The following is a 26260-nucleotide window of genomic DNA, read 5'->3' as shown; positions in this document are numbered from 1 at the left end:
CGGATTATAGATTTTCCGGGCTATGGCGGCATTCCACCCCTCCTGGATGGGCCATGGACTGGATCCGATGGGGTTGGCCAACTAGGGGCCGTGGACAGGATCCACGGGGGGTAAAAGCTACACTTCTGTATTTTGGAGGCTGGCCGGCCACGCGGCGGGCTCACCGCATTGGAGATGGCCAAGGGCTCTGCATCACGTGATTGGTAGATCATGTGATTGGTCTTTTTTTGGACCAATCAGAGACGACTCCAGTCACGTGAACAAAATTGAACGCCTCACGCGGGGGGGTCGGAGTCTAGAAAAAGCTCCGCTCAACGCTACGCTTTAATTAGAGCACGTGATTGGCGCTCGGATTATAGATTTTCCGGGATACGGCGGCATTCCACCCCTCCTGGATGGGCCGTGGACTGGATCCGATGGAGTTGGCCAATTAGAGCACGTGACTGGGTGCCGGATTATAGATTTTCCGGGCTCCGACGCACTCTCCTGAGTGGGCCGTGGATTGGATCCGATGAGGTCAACCACAGGATTACGTAATCCTCGGATTGTAGATTTTCCGGAGGCTTGGCTAATCACGTGACACGAGGGCCTGGCGGTTGCCCGTAGACTGGATCCGATGGCGCCAGAGTCGTCGGATTATAGATTTTCCGGATCCCGAGGGGTCGCAATTACGCATGTGTGCGCCGCCAAGAGTTGCCAAGCCCAATGTGGCCGGCTCAGTCACGTGATCTCTCGAGCGCAGCGAGGCCGGGGGTTTGGGGGCTTGCCCCCAAAAGACAAAGCTACGCTTTCACCCCCCGCGGAATATCCTGTCCGCGACCCCTAGGGGATTTTCCGGGATGCGGCACACTCTCCTGGATGGGCCGTGGATTGGATCCGATGGGGCCAGCCAATCAGAGCAAAGGATTTGGTAGTTGTCGGATTATAGATTTTCCGGATCCCGAGGGTTGGCCAATCACGTGAATCGTTGTGGGGCCCCATGTGTGCGCCGCCAAGAACTGCCAAGACCATTGTGGCTGGCTCAATCACGTGACGTCTCGAGCGCAGCGAGGCCTGGGGGTTTGGGGGGCTAGCCCCCAAAATACAGAAGCTACGCTTTTAACCTTCGTGGAATATCCTGTCCGCGGCCCTGAGCGCCCAGAGCAGTCCCTAAGCAACTCCCTGAGCCAAGTCTGGGAGCCCAATCTGGCTCCTTCCGGCTGAGTACCTAAGTAGTCTCCGGTTTCGGAAGGTCGAAGAACGACAGCTATTCCTCACTGTTACCTGAGGGTAACTTCCACGTTGTCCGAAGCTTGCCTGGAATGATAATTGGGTCCTGCGAGACTTTTTTGACTTTGGATCCCACGGCTAGCCTGGAGCGGCACTAATTGGCAAACATTATGGCCTCCCTTGGCGACCGATTACTGGCTGATGATGCTCCATTAATATCGGGAAGCGCCTTGTCAGTCCAACTCCTCATCAACCGATCTGATTAGATGTCGCGATTAGATGCCTTGTCTCCGTCATGGGATGAGGTCTAGGCTGACCTGGATCGTTACAATCAGCCTCTACTATCACCTCCGCGACTTTAAGAGACCCTGCTCAGCTCCGGGCCACTACCTGAGGGAGTTTTCTAGGCCGCACTTCAGCACACACTCTGGACCTGTGGGCATTGATCTCTTACCCACACCAGTGAAAAATTCTGCATCTGATAAGATAATAGCCAATACTACTCACTCTCCAGCAAAACCCCCACCTCTTACTGTCAAATCTCTAGGTTAATATTATGCAATATCCATAAAGCCTGGACACCAAATAGCCGCTTGGTGGCGCTTGTCATCCCCAGTAGTGCTGTTACCCTCTTCAAATTTCATCCTTACTTTTCCTTCACAACGGCATCCGCCGAGCACCAGCTTTGGCTTAGGGGACCACGTCTGCCCTGGCATAAAAGATCTCTCCTTCCCTTTGGGATTCTCAAGCTGAAGCTGACTCGGTAGTCTCCTTCTCCCTCGTCGGCTGGGAGCAGACGACAGATCGAATATTTATCTGATTCGTTGCCGATTAAACAGGAAAACAGAATATCACCATCCGCCATCATGTCCCTCTCGACTGAGGATGCGCATCCGAAAGCCTATGACCTTCCGAACGAGCCCAAAGCCGTCGAGGAGAATCCAGCCGACTACAATGAACAACCATCCAATCGCCATGGTTCCATCATCATAGGCGAGAAGTCGCCCGGTGTGGCGCGAATCGAGGCGTTGACCGAAGTCCTGACATTGACCGACCGTGTATTCCTCTTCATCGGTGTGTTTTTGATAGCCTACGCCTACGGTCTGGACGGCACTGTTCGTTACACCTATCAAACCACAGCGACATCTTCTATGGAAGAGCACTCTCTATTGGCCACGATCAACGTTCTTCGTTCTGTCATTGCTGCCGCAGCACAACCCACCTCGGCGAAAATTGCCGACGTCTTCGGTCGTTTGGAATTGATCTTTGTCAGTGTAGTTTTCTACGTCGTCGGTACCATCATCGAGGCATGTGCGACCAATGTCTCAACCTTTGCTGGAGGATCAGTCCTTTACCAAATTGGCTACACATGTGTTATCCTGCTGGTCGAAGTCATCGTCGCCGATATCACTTCCCTCCGATCTCGATTGCTATTCAGCTACATTCCTGCTCTGCCTTTTATTATCAACACCTGGGTCAGTGGCAACATCACCTCCGCTGTTTTGGGTGTCACGACCTGGCAGTGGGGAATCGGAATGTGGTGCATCATTTACCCCGTCTGCGCCCTGCCTCTTATGATCACACTCTACATTGTTGGCCGTCGGGCACGCAAAGCCGGAATCTTGGACAAATACAAATCGCCGTACCAGATGATGGGAGCAAGGAAGTTAACCATGGAACTCTTCTGGGCTCTCGACATTCCCGGCATCATCCTACTGATCGCAGTGTTTGCCCTCATCTTGACTCCATTGACCATTGCAGGCGGTTCGACGTCGTCCTGGCACACGGCTCACGTTATTGCACCATTGGTGATTGGATTCCTCTGCATCCCTGCGTTCATTTTCGTCGAACTGAAAGTGCCCCATCCACTGGTTCCCTTCCACTTACTGAAAGATCGAGCCGTCTGGGGCGCCCTGGGAATTGCCTGCACGTTAAACTTTGCCTGGTACATGCAAGGCGATTACCTCTTCACTGTCCTTCGCGTGGCCTTCAACTTCAGCGTCATGGGCGCGACTCGGATTTCATCTCTATACAGCTTCACATCTGTCATTACGGGATTCGTCTTGGGCCTGATTGTGTTCAAGGTTCGGCGCCTCAAATGGTTCATCGTTGCCGGAACCTGTCTCTTCATGGTCGCTTTCGGTCTCTTGATTCACTATCGTGGATCTCCCAATTCAGCCGGTCAATCGGGCGTGATTGGTGCCCAAGTTCTACTCGGTTTCGCGGGAGGTCTGTTCCCATATCCTGCGCAAGCATCAATCCAAGCTGCCACCAAGCATGAACACGTCGCCGTCATCACGGGCCTCTATCTTGCCACCTACAACATTGGCTCCGCGCTCGGCGGAGCCGTATCGGGTGCCCTTTGGACTCAAGTTTTGCCGTCAGAGCTCGACGACCGCCTTGCACCATTTGGCAACTCCACACTCTCAGCGTCGACATATGCCAACCCGCTTTTAGTCATCACGGAATACCCAGTGGGCACCCCGGAACGCGCGGCTATCATCGACGCTTATCAACATGTACAGAGGCTGCTTTGCATCACAGGTATTTGCCTCTCCGTACTCTTGATCGGATTTTCTCTCTGTCTCCGGAACCCCAAGCTAGGTAACGAACAGAGTTTGCCGGATGCCGAGGAAAATGTTGTTCGCTGAGCGAATTACTTTACGTACTTCCGTCCTCCAAGAACGGATTGGCTACTTGTCCACAACTTTGTATATTATAGTCCTACATACATATTGTCGCTTATTGACCCGCTAGTTTGCCTGTCAGGCGCCATTAGAGTCATGGCTAGGTGTGAGGAAATTGACTCCTGTGATTCATCGGCCATAGTTTTCGAACAAGACATTGGCATGGGTGTTTATCAGTGCCGAACTTGTTTGATTGCGCGCTGACTTCCTATATTCGCCGACAAATTCACCTTGGGTCATTGCATTATCTCATGCTTTTGTCTGCACGAGGACTTGTCGTCAGCATGTGTATGCGTCACGGTGGAACCGGATTGAAGCGTCAATGTCGGCTTTCTCGAAGATGACATTGTATCATGTCCCTTAGCAGCCACAAGCAGTGTGTATGGTCCTCGCCCAACGTGGAGCGCCTGATTTCCAGTGATCTCGACGAGTATGAGATGCATTCCCCCAGACGCCATTACTTACGATATACGCGGGCCAGCGTGTTAAGGGTCCAGATCATCTCCAAATTCGCCAGGGCTCGGTCTGTCGATGGCAGCGACATGGCAGATAAGGTTTCAAGATGTATTTGTTTGGTTTCGACATGTCGAGCTTGATGGCGGTACATGCGGCCCGGCTCGTTCTTGGTCCAGATTATTCGGCAAAACGTCTGCAAATCGAACCCGATGACCAGCGCTTCTTCTTGAGCTTTTATGCCTTAATCCAATCGCCGTTCTTTGTCCCAAATGGTTCCAGGGGTGTTCGGCGGCCACTCTATCCCCAATCTCTCTTCGCCATATTTAAACCTGCGCTCTTGCAAAGCTTCCTGCAACAGAATGACCTCTTTTGTCAGACTTTTCGTCTGTGTGAAGTTCTGGGAAAGGCCGCGAACGATCGCCAGCTTCTCAAAGTGAGTCGCTATTGCCTCTGTGGCTGAGTCGATATACGACAAAACTCGACTAGAAGGTCGGTATCTGGAGCCATGTGCGAGTCACGTCTCGCAGTATCATCGCAACATCAGAAGCCCAGTTCAGGTACGTTGGAGGCTCATCTGTAGGAGCAATTCCCATCCATGCCATTAGCTTGGACTGCAAGGCAAACAACTTTTGCAGAGAGAAATTCTTCCGTTGCCAAAGGAGAGAATACAGGATCCATTGGCGGCAACGGTCCGAATCCAGGAATTGCTTTACTTGCGTTCCTGCTTGTTCGTTGAGCGTCGATTGCGAGGCATGCTCCGGCCATTTGAGACAGGCCTATTGTGTTAGGGGGCTCGTAAATCGAGCCGTTCGGAATCCAATTGGGATCGATGTTGCCCCGAAACACAATAATACAATCAAGCTCAATGCTTTGATGGCTGAGCTTGCACGTCCGTGAAGAGCTCAGTGGTTCCTGGGCCTAAGTCTCTCACTTGAGGGCTTTCTAGGGGTGAATCTGCTAAACTATCAGTGGGTGTACATTGATTGCTGTTGAGTGCTCTGTCTGTTTGGCAACTGGACCTGCCAGATCGTCAGTATATATACACATTTAGTCAGGCATTTTTCGACCCCTATTCCTACCTCTGTATCCTAAATAGGAATGATGACCCTTTTTCCAATAACGGGGCACTGACTACTGTCCAACAGAACCATCCACAGTGACCCACGCACCACAGCGACCTTACTAGGAACCAATTGAGTCTAGCTGTGCGAGCGTTGTCCGCACGATGGAAAGGTACCCTGACACCCGTTTCGAAACCTCAGTAAAATCGCCCCCTCCAGCCACTGGCAGGAGGTAGAGGCAAGAGAATGTGCACTCACACTACGAGACGCAACCAGGCAAAAGAGCAGGGATTTATTCAAGACTCGTGGGAAGTTCACAGGGCGTCAGGAAGCCTCTGAAGGAAGCCTCCAGTGAGGCCAAGAGACGGCAGGAGGACTAGAGAGGCCGAGAGCGTCTAATATGCCACAGCACGAAAGTTGAGGGGAAAAGGGCATGGAAAGGCAAGTGCACATAACTCTGTCCAAAGCGTTCAACGACGTTCAAAGAGTAGCAAAAAGTACCAACTATGCGAGGGTCCATCATGTAGACAACGCTCGTACAGCCCGGCTCAATTGGAGCTTAGTAAGGCCACTGTGGTACACGAGTTGCCGTAGGTCATCGCTCTCCCGATACATTCCCGGAATAATCAATCAATGAGACCAAGCCGAATAGAGATCACCGAGGACTGCCGCGAGCGGGCCGGTCTGGATTTGCCGTCTTTGTCTTTTTGACCCACAATTACCATTCGGAAAATTCCAAAGTATAATGACCACCATATTCTGCTGTGTTGCCGTTACAATCGTGGCCTAACAAAGGCGTAGGCTAAAGAGGACGTATCAACCTGATCGTGCTCATATTAGTTGCGAACCGACCTCTCGACTCACGCATCAAGCTGGGACGACACGTACATAAGATGAATTGAGCTGATCGAGCGAAGTCACACCCAAAAGTGCCATTGTGGTCTCGAGCTCGTGATTGAGAATACGAATCGCCTTGCTGACCCCGGCTTCACCGAAGACCAGAGAATACAAAAAAGCCCTACCCAGACCCACACCTTTTGCCCCAAGTGCGATGGCCTTGACTATTTCAGAACCTCTGTATATGCCGCCATCGACAATGACCTCGCACTTGTCCAGAACCTCGGGGCAGTGCTTGCGGATCTCTATCAGCGTCTCTGCTGAGGATGGTGCTCCGTCGAGTTGTCGACCTCCATGGTTGGAGATCCAAGGGTGAACACCGTAATGCATGCACAAGGCTGCATCTTCCCAACACTGAATGCCTTTGATGGCAATAGGCAGGTCCGTCAGGCGCCGAAGCCATCCCACTGCTGAAACCCAGTCGAAACTGGACCAGACTGGCCTATACAGCCCATGTTGGTACCTTCGTGTTGAGGGGAAGAATAAAGCAGGAAAAGGGAAGGGGTATCACTTACGGTCGTGTAACCGCCGGTTCTTTGGCGAAGCCTTCGCTCTCTTCTTCCCCTCTTCCTTCTTCAATTTCTTCCGCTTCGGAAAGTCGAGTGCGCAAATCACGCTCTCGCTTCCCCGCCCGGATAGCGTCGACAGTTAAAGCGAAGCCTCTGTAACCCAGCTCAATAGCTCGCTTGATTTCACGCTCAGTGACTACCAAATCCGCCATGGCATAAATCTGCCAGTAGGTCGTCTGATTTGGTAGGCGTGCTTCCGCCATGGCTTGCTGAGTGCAGCTGGAGTTGTTGCACACCCAATGCAGGATGTCATGCCTACCAGCGGCTCTTGTCAGAAGCACATCGCCTTCGGGGTGGGCCAGTTTCCCGCCGCCGGCCGGGCAAATGAAGAATGGGGCAGCGAATCTAGTTCCCAAGATGGTGCATGAGGTGTCAATCTTTTCTGCTGGCCGGAGGACCCGCGGCCGGAAACGAATTGCCCTCCAACTGTCACGGTTCCAATTGACGGCATCTTCATCATCAGCACCACTTTTGAAAACTGCCAGATATCCTTCGTTACCAATTTGGTCAACCGGTTTAGCAAGCCGCACTCACACGCAAACGATCCTGGCGGAAGCTTCCGAGAAGCAGCCGATTCAAAGTCTGCTATGTTGATGATTAAGGATAGCTTGACCATTTTCTGTTTGGGAACCGCCGCCTTGACAGCCTTGAGCTCTCGGTTGCCTGGCTTTGGAGGCCTATGTACCGAAGATGAGGCCTCCGCAGCAATAGGACCGAGATTTTGTCTATGTGATATGCATATGAGATGGCTTCCTGTGCCAGACTGGCCATCCCAGGTTGTCAGATACACGTACCGTGAAGTCAGGTGCTTTGCGAGAGTATCGGCCGGGTGAATGGATTCGTAGGCCTTTGTGGCGTCGCGGCCGGCATACTTCATGATGATGGAAGAGCCGCCAGGGTGTAAGTCCACAAAATCAGTCACATCGTAAACGACGTTGCTGATAATCAGCCAGCAGCTCTGCCTGGTAGAATGCTGTCGAACATCCGCTCTGTTGGTCCAATGTCGTGAGCAGGGAAGAGTCATCAAGCGATCGCACTCGCTTACCTGGTCAACATCATTAGCCAAAGACGCCTCCTTGATGATTGGAGGGCTACCAAAACGCAGTACAATCGTGTTTCACGGCAAGAAAATCCCTTATAACAAGATGTTTTCACCGCAACTCCAGTACGTCGGTTGCGGGACTTTCCCGTTTCCAATTGACAAGTCAGTCATGTTTAATTTGATCACGAAATGTAATAGCCGACGGCATCATACTTACATCGGACCGAGTGATTCCAATTGATCTGGAAAACGCCAATACCCCAAGTTGGTTATCATAGGGGCAAGATGCTTGCTACTTCTGGTGACTCGGAAGTACAGAGCCGGATAATCAAACTCCCCACCCCCCAAAACAACTCTGGGCCGGCTCTAGGCACGCTTTGGTAGCCGCGATCCGGAGCGGATTTCTCCTCGTTCGACGATGGTTCACGAGTCAAGTCAATTCTGTTCATTACAAAAATAGTGCCGACTTGAGAAGGTTCTAGGACTCTTGTGTCCATATCACCCGTAGAGTCATCACCCAGGCTTGCCAACATCATGGACGCGGTGTTTGCCAAAATTGCACAAGAGACCACCAAGTTCGGTCTCGGTGATGAGGAGGTTTGTTATACATGCCCCTATCACTTGCCCACCCGTATATGACCTGCGACTAGTCTCCTGGCCCTCTGCTGGACATGGGACACGCTGACGATCTTCAAATGGTCTGGATAGAAATGGAGGCAACTATACGAACCGTTCTATCCCGACCCGCCTCCCAACGTCAGCGTCGTCCGAGACGAGCAATACGGACCCGCTGAGAGAAATCGCCTGGATATTTTTGTCCCGCGAAGCAACAGCAAGGAGGAAGATGGAGGCAGACCGGTCCTTCTGTTCGTTCACGGGGGCGGCTTCTTCTCTGGCGACAAACTCTGGACCGAAAAGGTGTATTCCAACATTGGCTGGTTCTTCGCTCAACAGGGCATCATCACCGTTGTGGCCAACCACCAACTGGTGCCTCATGTGCAGTATCCCGGAGGGGCAGATGACATGCAGCTGGCTCGTGAGTGGATCTACACCAACATTTCGTTGGCAAAGTTTGGCCGGGGATCGGTCGACAAGGTCGTGCTATTCGGCCACTCTTCTGGTGGCGCACATATCGCCATGAATCTGTACGCAGCAGGTAAGAAGGAGAAGTTTCCGTGCTGAACTAACGAGTGATTGTAATACTCTTTCTCTCAGGCGACCCCGAGCGACTTTCCAAAGGGGCTGCCTTCCCTCCGGTAGCCGGTGTGATCTATCTTGATGTGCCGTTCTGGTACGATAGAACAAAGCCGGTGCGCCAGAAGACAATTCAATCTTACTATGGCTCCGATTCCGCAGAGGTTTGGGGGGTAAGTATTGAATGATTATTTGGGTTGGGTTGGGTTGGGTTTGGTGTGATCTATGCTCTTATTTGTCCTACTGACCGTGCCGACAGCCCAAGTCCGCGCTCGGACTATTTGAACGTCTCCCCAACGATTCGCCGGCGTTGTAAGTCGTGTCCACGTTGTTGTTCCTGAGATGATGGGATCGTCACTGAACTTTCACGCCTGCAGAGACTCTCAGACGCTCCCGGTATATCTGGGTATGGTGGAATGGGAAATGTAGGTGTTCCAAGCCTCTCTCTCATCGATGCCACGCAACAAGTCACTTACCTCGAGGATTGACCTGAAACCACCGACGCTACCATCATGTTCTTCAACGCCTACCGAAAGCGAAGCAAGCCAGCTGGGACTTTACCGTTGTTGCACGTCACCAAGAAGCACAACCATCTGAGGTGAGTTCCCAAGTCGGTGAACTCACAACATTCTGGAGACGGCGACTGACATGGAAACCCATAGCACCATCCTGTCCATCGGAACCAGCGACACGTCGCAAGCCAAACCATTGCTCGAGTTCATCTGGTCTTGCGTGGGTCAAATCTCGCTTCATAGCAAGTCGTCAGTCTAGGATCTGCATCTTGGGTGAAATGTTGGTCATACACAGATTGAGACGCTCGGATGAAGCGTATAGAATGAGTCCACAGAGAATATCGAGTCTACGACTCTAAGAAATGCGAAAAAGGGCCAGGAGACTTAAAAAGATTCCTTGTTCCCTATCAAAGAGCCGGGCAAGATGATACGGCCGTCTTATTTGCCACATTTCACAGTCTAGGCAGTATTCGTAACATACATTTTCATTCAGAGCCGGAATGTCGAGGAACCATCGATCGGAGTCCTCGTAATATGACCGTTCTCGCAAGTCAAATCAAATGTGAAATCGGAAAGTGTGGTCAATGAATAAATCAACGAATGAGTGCGATATAGGGATCTCTCTTGAGACTCGGGGCTCTTTCCACCCAGACACATCAAAGTGCGGCTTCACAGAGGGTATCTGAAAGATCGAATCTTAAAGTCCGTCAGATCTGCAAATTCCTCATTCTCAATGTGGGGTACAGAACCTGAAAGAGGCGATGATCTTGTCAGCAACAACATCTCCACAGTCGGATGACAACAACGGCACCCACCCTCAGGTTCCAGAGCCTCTCGCTTGTCCCTTCTCACATTCCACATCTTATGGATCGACCCAAGGGCCACAATGAGAATGGCTGTAAAGATCAGAAACGCAAGCATGGTGTATTTGGCAGTCTAATCAACATCAATATGGTCAGAAATGAGATTCAAGGATGCAAGACGCTGATCGTTTGTGCTCACGTAGTAATCAGGTGCATCGTTTGCCCTGAATGTTTGAGGTCCGACGATATTACCGACTGCATATCCGAGCTGGTACGCTGCTCCAAAGGCAAATTTCTTGGTCGAGCCACCGATGCCAGCCGTCAAGAAGGTTATGATGAAGAGAACGCAGATGGGAACTACCCGAAGACAATGAAAGTCAACTAGGCTTCTCACAAGAAAAGGGCCTGCAGGGTGTGGGAAGGGAGGGTTATAGTGGTACGAACACTGCATCGTGAGAATGAATCCTCCATAGCGGGCTCCATTGTTCTCGGCGGGAATAGCCAACATCATGACTACCCCGGTGCATGCGAGTACCAGGGTATACACACCGGCTATGGTCCGGTTGGTATATCTAGCAATGATCAGGGCAAGAAAGGTGCCGGCCACCTGAGATCCTCCTGACCCCATGTTCAACAGAGTTGTTTGAGAGGTACTGAAGCCAAACGCAGCGATAATAGACGGGCCTACATGTAAAATTATGACCCGTGTCAGTCACATCCACGCCAACGAGATGCAGATAATGGGTAGAAACGCACCAAAGGCGGTGACACCACCGTTGGGGAGGCCAGTGGACACCAACAGCAAGAATGTTATGTAAAAGCGAACGTCCAAGAATGTTTCCTTGAGTTGAGGCCAGCTAAACTTCCAGACCTCGGTGCCCGTCTTATTGTCTCGCACTCGTTCTAGAGCAATGACCCTCTCGTCCTCTGTTAGCCACTTTGCCTCGGTCGGCGATGCGGCAAGGAAAAAGAACAGGATGACGCCGAAGCAGAAGGTCAGGGCCCCGTAGAAGACAAACAAACCCTGCCATCGGAAACCGTCTGCGTGATAGATGGCCCAGGCGAAAAAGCCGCCGAAGACTGCCGCCCAGCCGGATGTCGAGTACCAAATTGCCACCCGAGAAACCTGCTCCTTTTTCGTGTACCACGAGCTCGTAATATAGATGGCGGCCGGCGCCGTGCAGACCTCGATGAAGCCTAGGAGGAGTCTCACGGCGGCAAGACTGCCAAAGTCGGGACAGACTGCATGCATGGCGACAACAATTCCCCAGAGCATGCACATGATAGCAACATACCTGGCCAGAGGGACTCGTTGCATGAAAAACGTCGCAGGGATCTCGCCACCCAAGTACCCAAAGCTAGATTGGTGTAAAGATCAGCTTTGACCCTATTCATCCAAGAGTTGTGAGTACTCACTAGACGATGGAGCCCAACCAGGAATACTGGCTAGGCGTGAGGTGGGTGTCCTGTCTGATGCCCATGATTGCCGCGAACGACAAGCTATTCTTGTCCATCAATTGCAGGAGATAGACAACAAAGATCATGGGCATGATTCGAGCATCAATCTTGCGTAGCACCCGCTTTGACTCGGCCGAATTGGGATCAAACTCAACATGATGAGCCGCGAGCAGAGCCAGTGCCTTGTCTTCGCTTGCGGCATTGACATCGATCGCTGCCTCAATGCTGGTATCAACAGCACCCTATTCACAACATCGTCAGCAAACCGACCAGGTTATCAGCGTGTCCATCTTGTCTCAATAACTTCACCTTGGTATCCTTGGTCTCTGCCATCTCGGGTAGTGCAGACATTGTTCGGCTCTGGAAGTGTCGAGACATGAGCCCTCTTCCCATTGCGAGGACCAGACGTGCCTGCGGGGGTGTCTTAATAATTTCAATTGCTCATCATGACGGCCACCCGTCTTGGGGGGGTGTTACCCCGTATCATACGAAGACGGTGGGAAATGTAAACAATCCCCGTTGATTGAATTACCCTAGTTGAGTATCGACCAGGTACATAGCCGAGAGCTCGTGGTATCCACCAAAGATAACGCCACCGAGGGCAACGGCTCTCGGCTATAGCCACGATAAACGGGAGTTATCGGTACATATCCGTGCGGCACCTCTACACCTTGAAGCGTGTGGAGCTGTCATTCTACAAACTTCGTTGCTTGATTAGACGTCAGAATTTGACGACGTACTGAGGAACTGTACCTGATCGCCTGACTCTGAGATATTACGGAAGAAACTCCCACACATCAGGTCTAGATGGCCATGAGAGACCATCGCGATAGATCGTTCATTGAATAGTTCTGGTGGGCCTGTGGCAGACTTACGACCACATCGATAGATCTTAGGAGCAAGAAGTGAAAAGAACTCTGTTTAACATGGCCGACAGACTCGTTCCCGTTATTTCGCTGAAAGGTAGGAAGCAGACAGTATTCCACCCTGGCCCATCTTGTGCAAGAGAACGTATTAATCCACTGAGCACAGACTTTGACAGTCGCAAAGACGAAATCACACGGCAGCTTGTAGATGCAGCTGAACATGCAGGCTTCTTCACCCTGGTGGAGCATGGGCTTTCTGTCGAGGAAATTGAATCCCAATTCTCCATCTCGAAGAAGTTCTTCGGTCTTCCAGCTGAAGTCAAGGGAAGAACTCCGCATGACACCAAGACCAACAATGGATGGGAGTACATGGTGAGAAGACCTAGATTCATTTTGTCCACGATCGAGAGACCCCTTTCCTAAAGAATTTACCAATCTAGGCTCAACTGCGCCCGAGCACGGGGACCTATGATCAGAAGGAATCTCTGTGGTTGCAGCGTCACTCGCAGTGGCCGAGCGATGAGGATGTCCCAGGCTTCCGAGAGACAACGGAGGCCTTCATGCGCAAGTGTGCAGATATCTCCGACCGTGTTCGTATGTGGAATGACGAATTCTATCAAGAAATCATGTGTGTATGTATCTCTGACCAACACTGCACATTTAGTGTCGTGCTTTGCCGTTGCCCTGGGATTTTCCGAGGATTACTTCAAAGTTGCCAACGATCCAACTCAACCCGACTGTTTGACACAACTTCGCCTCATTCATTACCCGCCGTCGACGAACGCAATTGGCACTTGGAGAGCTGGAAGCCACACCGACATTGGATGTCTCACCCTTCTATTCCAGCGAGACGGGGAGGATGGTCTCGAAATCTGTCCAGGCAGGGAGACCCACTCCAGCTTCGCGCTGGGCGATGTTTTTACACCACTACCTGCTAAGACAGGCCCGATTGTTGTCAATATCGGTGATATGCTTAGTAAGTCTGATTCTTTTCCATGTATCTAACATGTCCTGGCTGACTCAATCCGGTGTAGTGGCTTGGTCCGATGACCGTTTGAAGTCTAATTTCCACCGTGTGCGTGCAAAGGACGTGGGCTTGTCTCCGTCTCGATACTCCATTGCATATTTTAATCAAGCTCGACGGGACTTTGTCTTACAGGGGCCGCAAAAGAAATAGTGAGTGTTGCTCGCTTTTCGTTCGTCATTGAAGTGGTTGGACTAATCAGGAGAACACAGCCCTCCCATAACTGTTGGAGAGTATTTCGCTCAGGCTGTTGCAAAGAACTTCAGTAGACAGGTGGCAGTCGCTACATGAGCAGTCCGTCATTATGGAGTTTGAACTGTACTTGTCTCAAATAAAAGTTGATGCGGTGTTTGGGTTCGATGTGGTTGTGATTTTACGAAGGACTTGTCCCATTTCGAAGGGGTTCCAGAGGACCGAAGCGTGTACGAAGCGTACAATGTATTAGAGACGAGGTTACGTGTGGAAATTGTTCTTCCCGTTGGCAGTCAAACAAGAGTTCGGAAAGTCCGTCTCATAATCTACGTGTTCCGCCACAATCCGAGTCTAAAGGGTATTTGCCTTCAAGTACAATCAGCAAGGTACAAGAAGTTTGTGAGATAGACCTACTGTATTGTGAACATCTTATGTATGTCTTTCAGCTTATATCAACACCCAAGGCTTCTATTTTAGCTCGCCAATGTCCAAAGATAGTATCCAAGCTGTCGCTCACTAATTGATGGCCGCTGCACGGTAAAGATCTGGCTCCACGTAGCCCAGAGACGTATTTTCATTCTGAGCATATTCGGGCCAATAGACCTAGGAGGCTGTGGTAGGTATACTCGTCAGCGTCTTTATCCGCGACCTCTGCGCAATCGTAAACTCACTCCCGGAATATTTCGAGTCCAGGTTCGTCACAAAAGTGACCCCATCGTCGACATCACGTCTGCGAGCTCTATGTATCTCTCGGGCACATTTGCCACGGGCTCCTTTCCGGCAGCATAGCCCTTGCCCTGCACATTGTAAAACACATAGGGTACTTCTGATCCATGATTTGGTCCGACATTCGGACTAACTCCGTTGCTGGTGGTGTTGAAAAGATAGCTGTAGAATGTAGCACCGTGAGAACGCCGATCTCTAGAATATCCTAATACGGTACGGTAACAGACTTGGGCAGTGGCATTGGCAACACCCCAGGCCTCTCTGGTAGTGTTGATGCCGGCCATAGCGAAGCTCGTTCCCTCATCCATATTGCCGCCGGTGAGGTAAGGGGCCTTGACGAAATGGCCGTGGCGCTGCCTTGAACAAAATCATCGTCAATTGTCTGCACGGACCGTGGTCCAACTAGACTAGCCAGAGTACGCATCGGCATTATGGTGTCGTTGTCGAAGATGGTATGAACGGTATCTGTTGGGACCATCCGAAGACGTGTCAAGGTAACCTTGCCGGTACTGCAGTTGGCTGCTTTAATGATGGTGTCGTAGTATGGCTGCCACTCTCCAGGGCGTCTGCAAGTGCTGGAAGCGCCACGATGGCTGACGGCAGCGCGGAAAAGTCCGTCGTCACAAGCCCTGTAGGTGATCAACTGCGTGGCGACGCTGTTGGCACTGGCGCTTTCATCCTAGATTGTCACCTTGGTGGGATCGTCGTCAAAGGCGGCGATGTCTGTTCCAAGTCTGTGGTCAGCTCCTTTGTGGTGAGGAGAGGAGAGAGAGTCATCTTCAACGACATACTCTCCTGGGTCCAGTGCAGAGCGAGGCATTGATCCCTACACCCAGGTTTGCCAACCCTTGGGCTTTGACTTCTTTGCTCCACATAAGAAACTCCTGCAATGCCGCGGTAGCTCAGACTGACAATCATTGGTGTGCCCATCTTCGACGACTGTTTAACGATAAAGGACAGGTTGTGTCGAGGAAGGGAACTGCCGCCCGATGCGAAGGGCCCCGCAGAGCGTTATCAGGGGTTCAGGCCAGTCTGCGTCCTAAACTATGTACAGCGGGCAGAGTCTGCCGGATAAACCTTAGCCCGACGGAGGTTCTCTCTGGGGTTGCTCTCTAGGTACTTTATCCGTTAATCACTGTGTCAAAGGGCCAATACACATCCAGATATTCGAGATTTCAAACAATGATGCACTGGATCCTGTCCTTTTCACGTTAGTTCTTTGAGCCTTAGGGATATTTGGATCTTACAAGGACTCCGAACGTGCCCATCATGCCCCGTCCTAAAGTTCGGCCCGAGGACCGGCAACGATCTTGCAAGGCGTGTCGAGCGTGCAAGGCATCCAAGATACGGTGCGACGCTCAGTTGCCTTGTGCCTCATGTGTCAGACGAGGCCGGGGTGCTTCATGTACCTATTCGGGCGTTGACCGTCGTCGGCGGCGGCATCACAACCTCATAGGAACCCACCAGGACCTTTCTCGAAGGGCGCAACTCCGCCACAGGCCTATCCTCCCAGTTGTGAACGATCACTATGATTATCCTCATCTAGACGACGACCCGCTAAATCCCACATTCTCCTCTGGTCCTATTACGCCAGAGCCCACCAATGACCGCGTCACGAACCTGCCCTTGCCCAATGGCCGTCTATTGAGCGGGTTAACGGATGAACAAGGTAACGTGGTGACCATGAAATCTCTCATCATGATGATTCGACCATTCTGGAATTTTACTTATTTGGACTCCAGTCTATGTTGATGGAACGGCATCATTGTCATTTTTGCATTTCTTGCGGAAAACTCTCCGATCATATGTGGGCTCCCTGTCGTTTACGGATGGGGACCGTTATCAGACGACTATCGAGGTGGACGTCAACGACATCGAACGCCCTGTATCAGATGTCACAGTGGAGCAGATATATTCCTTGCTAGATTCTTACTTTGAAGACGTAAGTAAAACGGATCCCAGGGACAAAAATGATGTCTCTCCTAATCTCATATTAGACCAGCGGTCTTCTCGACCTATTCACCACGTATGAGACAGATACCCTTATAGCCGAAAGGATGCAAACTGAAACAAGCACATCGACCCCTCCATCTCCGTCAGATGTAAACCTTGATGCCGCTGCTCTCGACGTTGCCTTGGCCATAGGGGCCCAGGCTCGGGATTTGGGCGGTGCCAACGCTCAGCTCGGAAGAAGCTATTTTGCTCGTGCGCAAAGGGTCGCATTTGAGGGAATGTTGACAAGACAAAGCCTCGGTCTGGTCCGCCTGTTTCTTCTCATGGCCTTCTATATGCTTGGGGCCTGCAACAGGAACGCGGCAGCCATGTACCTGGGCGTGGCTGCCCGAGCAGCCGTGGTGATAGGGCTTCATCACCTAGCGAGTTATAAGAACCTTCGAACGGAGGAGTTGGAGGTCAGGTAAGGCTCTATCTGCATTGGCCATTGGAAAATCCCGTGTGTGACCGCATCATTAACTCACACTCTCAGGCTGCGAACGTGGAACAGCCTCCGAAATATCGACATCCTCTCCAGCTTCATTTTGGGCAGACCTAAGAGTCTCCCCGTCATGGGGCATGGTGAGAGAGAAATGGAGACGATCGATGGACAAGTTCCGCAAGATTCGCCACTGGCGTTCAAGGCTATCCTAAAGGGCTGCTCGTTGTTGGAAGACACTGTTAACACATTGAGCAAGGGCAGCATCCTTCACGTTCCCACAGCGGAAGGCTTGCTTGAGCAACTCCGCTCTTGGTCTCAGACTTTCCCACCCCCCTTGCGTCAATTCACCTTCACGTCGAGCAGCGGGCCATTCCTCGACTCGGCAGAACGACAACTGCTCGCGGGAAACATCCATGTCTCGTGTGTGTATTATTTTGCCGTGATGCTCATCACCAGACCGTTTCTAATTGCCTATCTGATGTCACGGCTTCGTGGCAGAGCACCCGATCAGCTGATCAGTGATCCGGATGAAGCGTCAGACGTCAACATCAAGAATAACACGGTGTCGAAGTTGGCGCAAGTCTGTGTGAGCTCGGCCATTTACATGGTCGACATGTGTCAGCGAGCCAGGGTATCGAATTACAATTTCGGCAATATGTGTCTGCTCAAGTAAGGGCCCATCTCGCTTCATCTCTCGCACATATCTGCCCGGACCATGCCTCGTAAATGTGGCTGACATGTCTGTCCATTTTAGCGCCTGGATCTTTGGTGCAGGCCTCGTCCTCGGCTTTTCCATGTTCGCTGGCGAGCCCCGCAAGGACATTGGAAACTCCTTCGAAGGCGCCCGCGAGGTCCTTGATTGTATCGCTGCCACAAACCAACAGGCGCGTCTGTACCATGAGATACTCACTAGTTTCTCCGAGGCTGTGAAAAGGTACCACCGTCGGGTGTCAAGCGAAGTGCGTCGCGCCGTCCACCATTACATAGACCAGATACTAGTGGTCAATGTCCCACCAGATGCGTGCATCGTGGGCCGGCACAATCCCCATTCCAGTGCTGGAAATATGAATGGTAACTTGGAGAGCCTGTTCGCTGGCGCCGTAAGCAGCTCTCATGCGACCATGTATGCGCAGGACACGAGCGCTGGCGTGGAAAGGGCGCAGACCCTTATGGAACCGGCCGGCTATGGCGATGTGCAATGCGATTGGGGAGACATTGACATACAGCTAGCCGACAATGACTTTCTCCTGGACGTTGAACCCTTTGAAAGATTATTCTATAGTATCGAATAATGGAAAATGTTTCGTACGGTTGGCATTTCTTCACACTACAGTGCAGCTCATATGATTCTGCCAATGGCTTGTTCTGATAATTCATGAAGTTCTCGAAGTGTCTACCCTTTTTATGATTCAACACCGTAATTGCTACCTCGATACCTTCATGACATGGCCTCCCAAGATTGGTCCGGACTGGGATTCAATGTGCTCAAGGTAAGATAGTGTCTGGACCTTCCACGGTTCTAGAACCGTGACAGCAAAACAAAGGTGATGTCATTGATACTCTATGTAACACATACGATGAAGCCGCTGGCTACAGTGGTCCTCAAAGCACTCAATCTGATCCATTTTGGCGGCACATGATCTGTACCTGGCGGGGGAGAATTCTATATCTCGCTCGAATATCAGCCCCGAAACCTCTTCAATGACGTCGGCCGCCATCCAGTTCAAGAACGGCTTCCTCTTGACGAATCTGTCGCTTGAGAGCCACCTGGAAGATATCATAGATGGACCATTTTTGAATGAAGGCTCCGACCGTGGTTTCGAACCCATTTGAAGCTGTGGGTGAGTTGCCGTCCTCGTATGAGCTAAGCGTTATTTGGCGGTAGTCATCCCAGTCCTATCACGCCTCGAGGGTTTTGCTCTATCTTCGAGGTATGGAACGATGATATGTTCATCGATGCCACCCGGCAGTCCGGTAATGCCGGTAAAATCGGACTCAACGAGCCTTCCCCTCAAGGATGGAGAAATGTTTCGGCCTGGCCGAGTTCGAAGTTTGACGTCGGAAGAACTATTTATGGATTCCTGTGGGGTTTCAATTTTCTTGCCCGATTATTTCTGTTGTGTAAGACATTTTGAATGCAAGCGATTAAAAGGGTAAAGAATGTCTCAAGTCAATCTTGCAGGAAAAGGTGCTATTATCACCGGCGGAGGATCAGGTGTGTGGTTTTCCGAATCAATTGACTAAGTGTGGGGAGCAGGGGGATAACATTATCTGCAAAACTAGGCATATGTCTTGCGTTTACGAAACACCTCTATCAAGCTGGATGCAATGTTTTGATATGCGACCTCAGCCTCCACCGTGAGGCGGTCCAGTGGCTTGAGTCGCTGAGCACGGCGACTCCCAATGGTTCCGCTGCTCCTAGAGTTGTCTTCCAAAAGACAGATGTAACGGATTGGAAACAGCTAGACGAGGCATTCGACGCATATGCACGGGAATTTGGAGGCGTTCCATCAATCCTGTGCCCGGGAGCAGGAGTATATGAACCAGTACGCCAAAGCAAAACTTTTCAAGTACTGACTATTTTACTGAGAACAATCATCGAAGTCTGCCCCGAATTTCTGGAACGACAAGGACGAGGAATTCTATAAGATCCTGCGGATCAATCTGGAACACCCAATCAAAATGTCTCGCATCGCCATCAGGAAATTCCTCCAATCCGACCAGACAGGAACAATCATTCTCGTCTCGAGCACCGGAGCGCAGAAATCGAGTATTCTCACACCACTATACGGAGCGGCGAAGCAAGGCATCAGCAACTTCGCCCGTTGCATGGCAAAACTCAAAGAGCTGGCTGGAATCCGTGTCGTGGCTGTAGCACCGGGCCCGACCATGTCGCCGCTGATGTACGACCATCCTGAAGCGCTCCGTTTCGTCGACCCCGAGAAGGACAAGCTAGCGTCTACAGATGAGATTGCAAGGGGAATGATGGCTGTTTGTTTTGATGAGAACTTCCCGTCGGGGACGGTGCTGGAGGTCACACATCCTGATCGATGGCGGGAGGTGTTTTTGTTGAATGATCCGGGACCAGCGGCGCACGCGTGGACGAGCAAGAAGGAAGAAGCGATTGTGGATGTCATTGCGGCACTGGATGCTGATCGGAAAAGCCTCAAGTGATTCCTTCAGATTGCCAAAACAAATTCAAAGTTCAATCTATTATGTTCAGCGGGTGAAGGCTTGTCGAACAAATAGTGGCCTATCGCTCCTGAGAGACCAACTCATTCTGCAACACTCACCTCCTAGCTGGCAAAAACATTGACAGATAACAGCACATCGTATACCGCGTAGATAAATATATGGATGAGCTCTATCCCACACTCATTTGAAGAGAACAGAGCGTTCAATACATCTCAAGTTGCAACCCCGTTTGACAAGGCTCCCACTGCGAAATGAATCACGTGATTGGATTCTTGCTCGGGGCTTTGCACTTTTGGGACTAGTCCCTCATCTGCCTGCAGTGCTTGCCTCCAGGATTGAGTACGCAACCACCTGAGTGAAACCTCTCCTCGCTCCTGCGCACCTCTACATGACATTGAAAGCAGTTGCCCAGCTCTGCCAGCCCCGATTGAACGGCTAAAAATTGGAAAGTGGTACGGCCAAAAAGTCGGGAAGGCAAGCTTCCACTACGCCCAAGCTAATTTGCTTTGTTAGGCTCCGCCGAGCCCGAAATGGCCTATTGGAACCAGTTTCAACCGTCCTCCTCTTCCGGACCAAGCTCTCATAGGCTTGTCGAAATAAAGAATGAATCTTCGGATGATGATGACATCTCAGATTTCGACGACTTATCGGAGGACGGATACAACGACCTGAGGAACGGTTTGCGTTACTTGGGATTGAGCAGGTCTTACGTCCCGCGTTGGGGAAAATGTGAGGCGTTCCGCGAATTCTATCAGAATTGGTAAAGGCCAATGCTCCACCCGGTCTTCATTTTGCTAACACGACATAGGAAAGATGCCATTATCGCATCATTTGACCTCGACCCTCGTTCATTCCAACCGTCCATAAAAGAAACACGCACTCAAATCCAGATTACCGTTCACAGAACCCATCCATCAGGGTCAGAAAAAGCCTCACAAGAACTTCTTGGTTTCATACGCTTCAATAAATCCGTCGGAAGCCTTGAGCTATCCAATTTCAACGCTCATCTTGAGGTGAAACATCTGGGCATCGGTGAGTCAAGCAAAGTCGGCCAAGATAAATTTGCGGGAACCCATGGAGAGGGATTTAAAATTGCCGCGCTTGTCATGCGGCGCGAGGGACATTCAGTTCGATTCGCATCCAGTTCATACTACTGGAACTTCGGCTTTCGCGGGGCTAACCGTGCCACACTCTGTTGCAGTCTTCGCCAAGCAAAGGCAGAGGCGGTCAAAAGGAAGCAAGAGGTGTATGCTAACAAAGTTACCGCGCCCAATTTTCGGAGAGGCCTGACCGCGAATATCTGGGAAGATGTCACGGTGAGAATTGGAAAAGGCAGAGGAGACGACGGTACCAAGCTCCTGGAAAAAGATTTTCGCTCATGGATGGAGGTGTCGATCGACCTCAATCCACCCAAATCCACTAAAATCATCCGCACCGACTATGGGGATCTCATATTAGATTCACGGTTCGCCGGCCACATCTACCTCAAAGGTTTACGTATCCCCGGCCACGGCTCCAGTGATAGAGACTATGTTTTCGGATACAATTTTATTCGAGGCTCGATCAATCGTGATAGGCAACGGTTAGCCAACCCGTTGGAGGAAGCCGAGCTACTGGCCCAAATCTGGCACGAGTCGATGAGAGCGAAGGGGGATGACATTACCGATGCCTACATCAATCTATTTCGCGATCACGAAGAATGCGCCGACATTGCCCTCGCAATTGAAAAGTTATCCCTATGTACTGCGAAGATCATTTGGCATCGATTGAGATCTTCTTTCCCAGACGCGTTCTTCTATTCCGAGGATATCTCACAGTCAAACATATTCGACCAGGTAAGGCATTGTTCTACGGCAATCTGGCCCACGAGCACTAATAATTACACCACCAGCCCAAAGTCATTGCAACAGATCTCAAGAAACAGCCTCACACGCTTCCCAAGGCGCTCTGGGAGATTCTTAGGAAGTTTTCATTGGCTCGAACTCCTCATGAAGAAAGAATTCACTTATTTATGGGCGCTGACTCGATTGACATCCCGGAGGACTCTTTCTGTGGAAGCATCATAAGAGCCTTGAAGGCATCACTCTCACTGGACCCTCGATTGAAGCACATGGAAGTCCGTTTCGTAAAAGGTGGAGTACTCAATCTCAACGTTCTGTTTCGAGAGGAGGACAACATTCTACGAATTCACGAGAAATGGATCGATTTCCACCAGATCCATGAGGTCACGAACTGCCAAATTGTCTCTCTGGGAGTGGAGTCGATGGAGACCGGAGCTTTCTTTTGTGATCACGTTGCTGAAGAACTGTTTGAGCTAGCTATCGATGGGATTCGCCCCCACCTCGGACTAGATCGCAACGAATGTGTGGAAATTGTACGTCAAGCCCGCGCATGCATTCGACAGATGCCACGACTTATCAGAGTTTCTCCGACGTCGCAGTCCAATGAGCTTGAGGTCAGCTGGACCGGAAATGAGAGCGGTATCATATCTGCGAAGTACGCTGCCGACATCCTGTACAATGTCACGTTACACACGATGAGTACGTGTGATTCAAGGAGCCACGAGCTCCTCCATCGAAATGGTAAGTACATTCCCCAGAAGCAGCTTTGCGAAACGTATTCGAGACTGATTCTCAGCAGCACGTATACCACCTATGGATACGCTCTTTGGTCAGAGCCCATCATCCTCCGCGGAAGACCACATCCCGTGCAACTGTGCCACGCAAGTCGTGTCTCTACTCAGCTCCAAAGCAGTTTTCAGAGGACTCCACCACCAGGAAAAGTACTTTCCAATGATTTCTCGAGCCGAAGACATGTCTTACTTTGGGATTCCTCCTGCACCCATTGCACCAAAAGTTCCGACGCGGTCCTGTGGTGCGTTTCGTGCCAACCGAGCTCTCCAAATTCCTGAGGCGCCCGATTTAAATGGCCACGACCTTGCCGAGGCATCATCCATGGACGATAGTAGTGTGGAGAGGGTTCCAGACGAACTGAACGAGGATGTGAATTCGGAACATACTGTGTTGGTCTCAAGATTCAGCAGAAGAGCAACAACTGTGAGTGATACTCCCTCCGGACAGCCCTATGGGCCCGCAAGCCATACGCAAGCCGAACCACGAAATTCTAGCCTTGCAGACTCGACAGAATTTGTCCAGGATGCCAAGGCCTGGCGGAGTTGGCATGATCGAGAAATGCCGCGAGAATTTTCTCAACTTCTTCCCAGACGTGAAAGGAAATGTTCAGTACGTAAACTCTCAACTATATGTCCTTGGCTTGCAATCCTCCAACATGACTGACTCTCACAGGGAACCACCTCTTCTGTTTCCAGCTATATATGCAAACACGTCGAGTATGTCTTTGAGCAAGATGAGTACGCGCTTATCCGGATGCTTCCCGAACGCTTGTCTGAATACATCGTCTTTATTCACGATATTTGTTATGATGACGACGATTCCGGCTCCGGAACATACTATTTGGTGGTAACCAAGTACTCTGCCCTTAAGTCCACTTATCCATTTGAAGCGCAGGAATCTTCCAGTGACACAACAATACATGATAAGGAGCTCCTCCTGCATTTCGGTGACTTCGACAAAATGGGAACGCGAGATGATGCCGAATTCATCAATATCCAGGACATTAGCTCCGCTACGGATTTTAATTTAGGCGCCGAAGACTCTTCGGACGGTGTGGATTATGTCCTTCATCCTCCTCGAGGTGAGAGTTATTACTAAGCAGACAAACTTCGTTTCCGCTCTGACCACGGAACAGACCTTGATGACTGTGGACCATTCTGCCGCTTTGGCATTTGCGCGGCGACAGGTAGCGATGTTGCTTGCATTACGCCAGTGGCGTCTACCCTCCTGCAGAGCCGGGATAGGTGGCGACGACCGAAGTTCCCCGATTCTCGTCCTGTGATTTTTGACTGTGCCCCTCAAGTCTTAGGACCTTCCGAAGGGTTTACACAAGCAGGCTTTACAATTCAGGCAGCGCTTGGTTTTGACCAGGAACGTCATATGACATGGAAGGTACGCTATCCTATGAGACCATTGCTTTCAAATTCGGTGCTGATCCTGGTTAGACACGCCATCATTCAAGTCAGGTGTATGACGGTACGCCTCAAGACATCTTTGATGAGTTCCGTTCCGGGACGCTTCGCCCTCCCTCTTCACCTGATCCAGGGCCACCAAAAGTGGCGATCATAGCTGGAGAACATGCACTTTTCAGACTAAATGACGGAAATAAGTGGATGGTATCGAGGAAACAATTTCTGGAGCCCTTAGACATCGTTGACGCAGCTGCCAAATCATCTATCCGCCCAAATTTCCTAGTCGCGCTGATGCCACCAGCATTGCTACACTCCTCAACAATCGGCAGATTCTCCACGACCATACTCAAGCTACTAGGCCAGAGGTGGTCAGTGCATATCAGGCTGTGTCCAATGCACGACCATGCTATTCCCCAGGATCGCAGAGTCCTCGCCGTTATTGCATCTCCTTGTTGTGATTCACTGCCATGGGACTTGGACTGGACCACCATGAATTTGGAGAGCTCCGTGACTATAGACGACGTCATAAGAGACCTTGCTTTTGAAAATCAGCGTGCAATACCAAGAGCAAGTGGTGGCTTCGTTTGTTCTCATCTTACCCAACATCATCTCGATGCCGAAGGTGCTGGATTGGCTCGATACTTCTACAACCACCAAACTGGATCCCGGCCAGACGATAGGGAAGCGACCCTGAAAATGGATGTTGCTAATATCTTTGCCCTCAGCCACAGCGCCACGCCTCTCATTCATCCAACTAGGCGTGATTTGCTTACTGTTCGTGAGCTTGCCCGGGTCCAGGGCTTCCCAGATGACTTTGTGTTTTATGGATCCACGACGTCTCAGTACAAGGATATTGGCAGAGCGCTGCCGCCGACTGTGGCGAACTTGATCGGAAAGACTCTTTTGCGTGTCATACAGAGTTCGATGGTGGTCGCAGTAAATGATCCGAGACCAAAAAAGCGACTCAGAAGGGAGGATGAAGACTAAGGGATATGAGATCAAAGTCTTGAAAAGGTTTGTGGTGATGGCCGCTTGGACTCACGTACGGTCTCCACAACCGGCGAAACATGAGATGGACTACGAGCCAATAGACCTCGGTAACTTCTGTTCGATGAGGTACCGATCCAGTTGCAAGCTTCAGACAGAGTGATGAGGAAAAGCCTACGCCTTTGGCGGTCCTCTCCCTATCTCACATGAAATGGACTGCCATGTTTTCACCCTGTAAGTTGACCTGCTCACCTTTCAAACTAACCGCTTTAGCCTGGGAAACATTCTTCTACCCTTGACTAACTCGGACTCGCCGTTCGACATGCCTTCATTGGGCAACCCACCTACCACGCCAACACCTGGTCTCAATAGTAATGGCTGGCTGGTTATTTGCTTTTCTCCAGGTACAAGTTATCGGTCAGGTTGATGAGTGTAGACCCAACTCCTGTCATCCCTCTGAAGTGTCACTAGTAATCTATCCATACGGGATCAGAGGATTTCTTTCTCTGAGGAGATTCGGGGTTGAGCGACGTCTCATATCTGTCCATACCATTTCTTCGAATTTATGCATCGAGTTCTTGACATGTCCTATCTGGCCCTTGACGTCCCGAATTGCACCTTTCGTCCCCCTAAGCTCGTCTTTCGACCATTCCAGGAATTACTTGAATTTCCACTATGTTCTGACACATGCGACAAATTTCTTCGTCTCCGAAATGTCCTTCGACGAGGCTGTTAGATCGCTTTCCCCTCCTGCAGTGCCTTTGGACAAGGATTTCAAGTTTTTGAGCGCACTTTTCGCTCTGCTTTCAATGAACTCAATTCCGTATTTGGTCGTGTTTCCATTAGTGTTCTCAGTCATGCGTTCGCCCCTTCGGCTCCCATTTCCACGGCTGCAAGTTCCTG

At 50.9% G+C, this 26260-nt stretch overlaps 10 protein-coding genes across 10 annotated transcripts; 7 read left to right on the top strand and 3 right to left on the bottom strand.

The window, feature by feature from the left end:
- Positions 1-2075: 2075 nt before the first annotated feature.
- On the top strand, positions 2076-3860 carry Z518_07380 (uncharacterized protein; the record flags this gene model as incomplete). The annotated part of the gene is made up of 1 exon (XM_013415509.1): positions 2076-3860. The coding sequence occupies one exon, from the start codon at positions 2076-2078 to the stop codon at positions 3858-3860; it is 1785 nt and encodes a 594-aa protein (XP_013270963.1).
- Positions 3861-6280: 2420 nt separating this feature from the next.
- On the bottom strand, positions 6281-7903 carry Z518_07379 (uncharacterized protein; the record flags this gene model as incomplete). The annotated part of the gene is made up of 4 exons (XM_013415508.1): positions 6281-6752; positions 6826-7357; positions 7414-7604; positions 7674-7903. 4 exons carry the CDS (start codon positions 7901-7903, stop codon positions 6281-6283), a joined length of 1425 nt encoding a protein of 474 aa, XP_013270962.1.
- Positions 7904-8455: 552 nt separating this feature from the next.
- Positions 8456-9431, top strand: Z518_07378 (uncharacterized protein; the record flags this gene model as incomplete). The annotated part of the gene is made up of 4 exons (XM_013415507.1): positions 8456-8518; positions 8630-9077; positions 9137-9288; positions 9375-9431. The coding sequence occupies 4 exons, from the start codon at positions 8456-8458 to the stop codon at positions 9429-9431; spliced, it is 720 nt and encodes a 239-aa protein (XP_013270961.1).
- Positions 9432-9627: 196 nt separating this feature from the next.
- Positions 9628-9886, top strand: Z518_07377 (uncharacterized protein; the record flags this gene model as incomplete). Its single annotated transcript, XM_013415506.1, has 2 exons — positions 9628-9713; positions 9778-9886. 2 exons carry the CDS (start codon positions 9628-9630, stop codon positions 9884-9886), a joined length of 195 nt encoding a protein of 64 aa, XP_013270960.1.
- A 410-nt stretch (positions 9887-10296) lies between these two features.
- On the bottom strand, positions 10297-12239 carry Z518_07376 (uncharacterized protein; the record flags this gene model as incomplete). Its single annotated transcript, XM_013415505.1, has 7 exons — positions 10297-10376; positions 10443-10563; positions 10630-10787; positions 10875-11114; positions 11187-11788; positions 11847-12130; positions 12198-12239. The coding sequence occupies 7 exons, from the start codon at positions 12237-12239 to the stop codon at positions 10297-10299; spliced, it is 1527 nt and encodes a 508-aa protein (XP_013270959.1).
- Positions 12240-12814: 575 nt separating this feature from the next.
- Z518_07375 (uncharacterized protein) lies at positions 12815-14069 on the top strand (the record flags this gene model as incomplete). The annotated part of the gene is made up of 6 exons (XM_013415504.1): positions 12815-12851; positions 12921-13126; positions 13195-13348; positions 13419-13730; positions 13789-13930; positions 13991-14069. The coding sequence occupies 6 exons, from the start codon at positions 12815-12817 to the stop codon at positions 14067-14069; spliced, it is 930 nt and encodes a 309-aa protein (XP_013270958.1).
- Positions 14070-14668: 599 nt separating this feature from the next.
- Z518_07374 (uncharacterized protein) lies at positions 14669-15516 on the bottom strand (the record flags this gene model as incomplete). Its single annotated transcript, XM_013415503.1, has 3 exons — positions 14669-15049; positions 15100-15339; positions 15388-15516. The coding sequence occupies 3 exons, from the start codon at positions 15514-15516 to the stop codon at positions 14669-14671; spliced, it is 750 nt and encodes a 249-aa protein (XP_013270957.1).
- Positions 15517-15965: 449 nt separating this feature from the next.
- Z518_07373 (uncharacterized protein) lies at positions 15966-18422 on the top strand (the record flags this gene model as incomplete). The annotated part of the gene is made up of 5 exons (XM_013415502.1): positions 15966-16365; positions 16439-16638; positions 16694-17112; positions 17182-17799; positions 17885-18422. 5 exons carry the CDS (start codon positions 15966-15968, stop codon positions 18420-18422), a joined length of 2175 nt encoding a protein of 724 aa, XP_013270956.1.
- Positions 18423-19290: 868 nt separating this feature from the next.
- Positions 19291-20304, top strand: Z518_07372 (uncharacterized protein; the record flags this gene model as incomplete). Its single annotated transcript, XM_013415501.1, has 3 exons — positions 19291-19345; positions 19414-19676; positions 19735-20304. The coding sequence occupies 3 exons, from the start codon at positions 19291-19293 to the stop codon at positions 20302-20304; spliced, it is 888 nt and encodes a 295-aa protein (XP_013270955.1).
- Positions 20305-20855: 551 nt separating this feature from the next.
- On the top strand, positions 20856-25357 carry Z518_07371 (uncharacterized protein; the record flags this gene model as incomplete). The annotated part of the gene is made up of 8 exons (XM_013415500.1): positions 20856-21085; positions 21134-22170; positions 22236-22941; positions 23003-23140; positions 23372-23567; positions 23631-24009; positions 24094-24350; positions 24404-25357. The coding sequence occupies 8 exons, from the start codon at positions 20856-20858 to the stop codon at positions 25355-25357; spliced, it is 3897 nt and encodes a 1298-aa protein (XP_013270954.1).
- Positions 25358-26260: the final 903 nt, after the last annotated feature.

Source organism: Rhinocladiella mackenziei (genome assembly GCF_000835555.1).
Source record: "Rhinocladiella mackenziei CBS 650.93 unplaced genomic scaffold supercont1.5, whole genome shotgun sequence".
NCBI classification, from domain to species: Eukaryota; Fungi; Ascomycota; class Eurotiomycetes; order Chaetothyriales; family Herpotrichiellaceae; genus Rhinocladiella; species Rhinocladiella mackenziei.
Note: the sequence above shows the minus strand (reverse complement) of the source record. Positions and strands in the feature narration are given on the sequence as shown.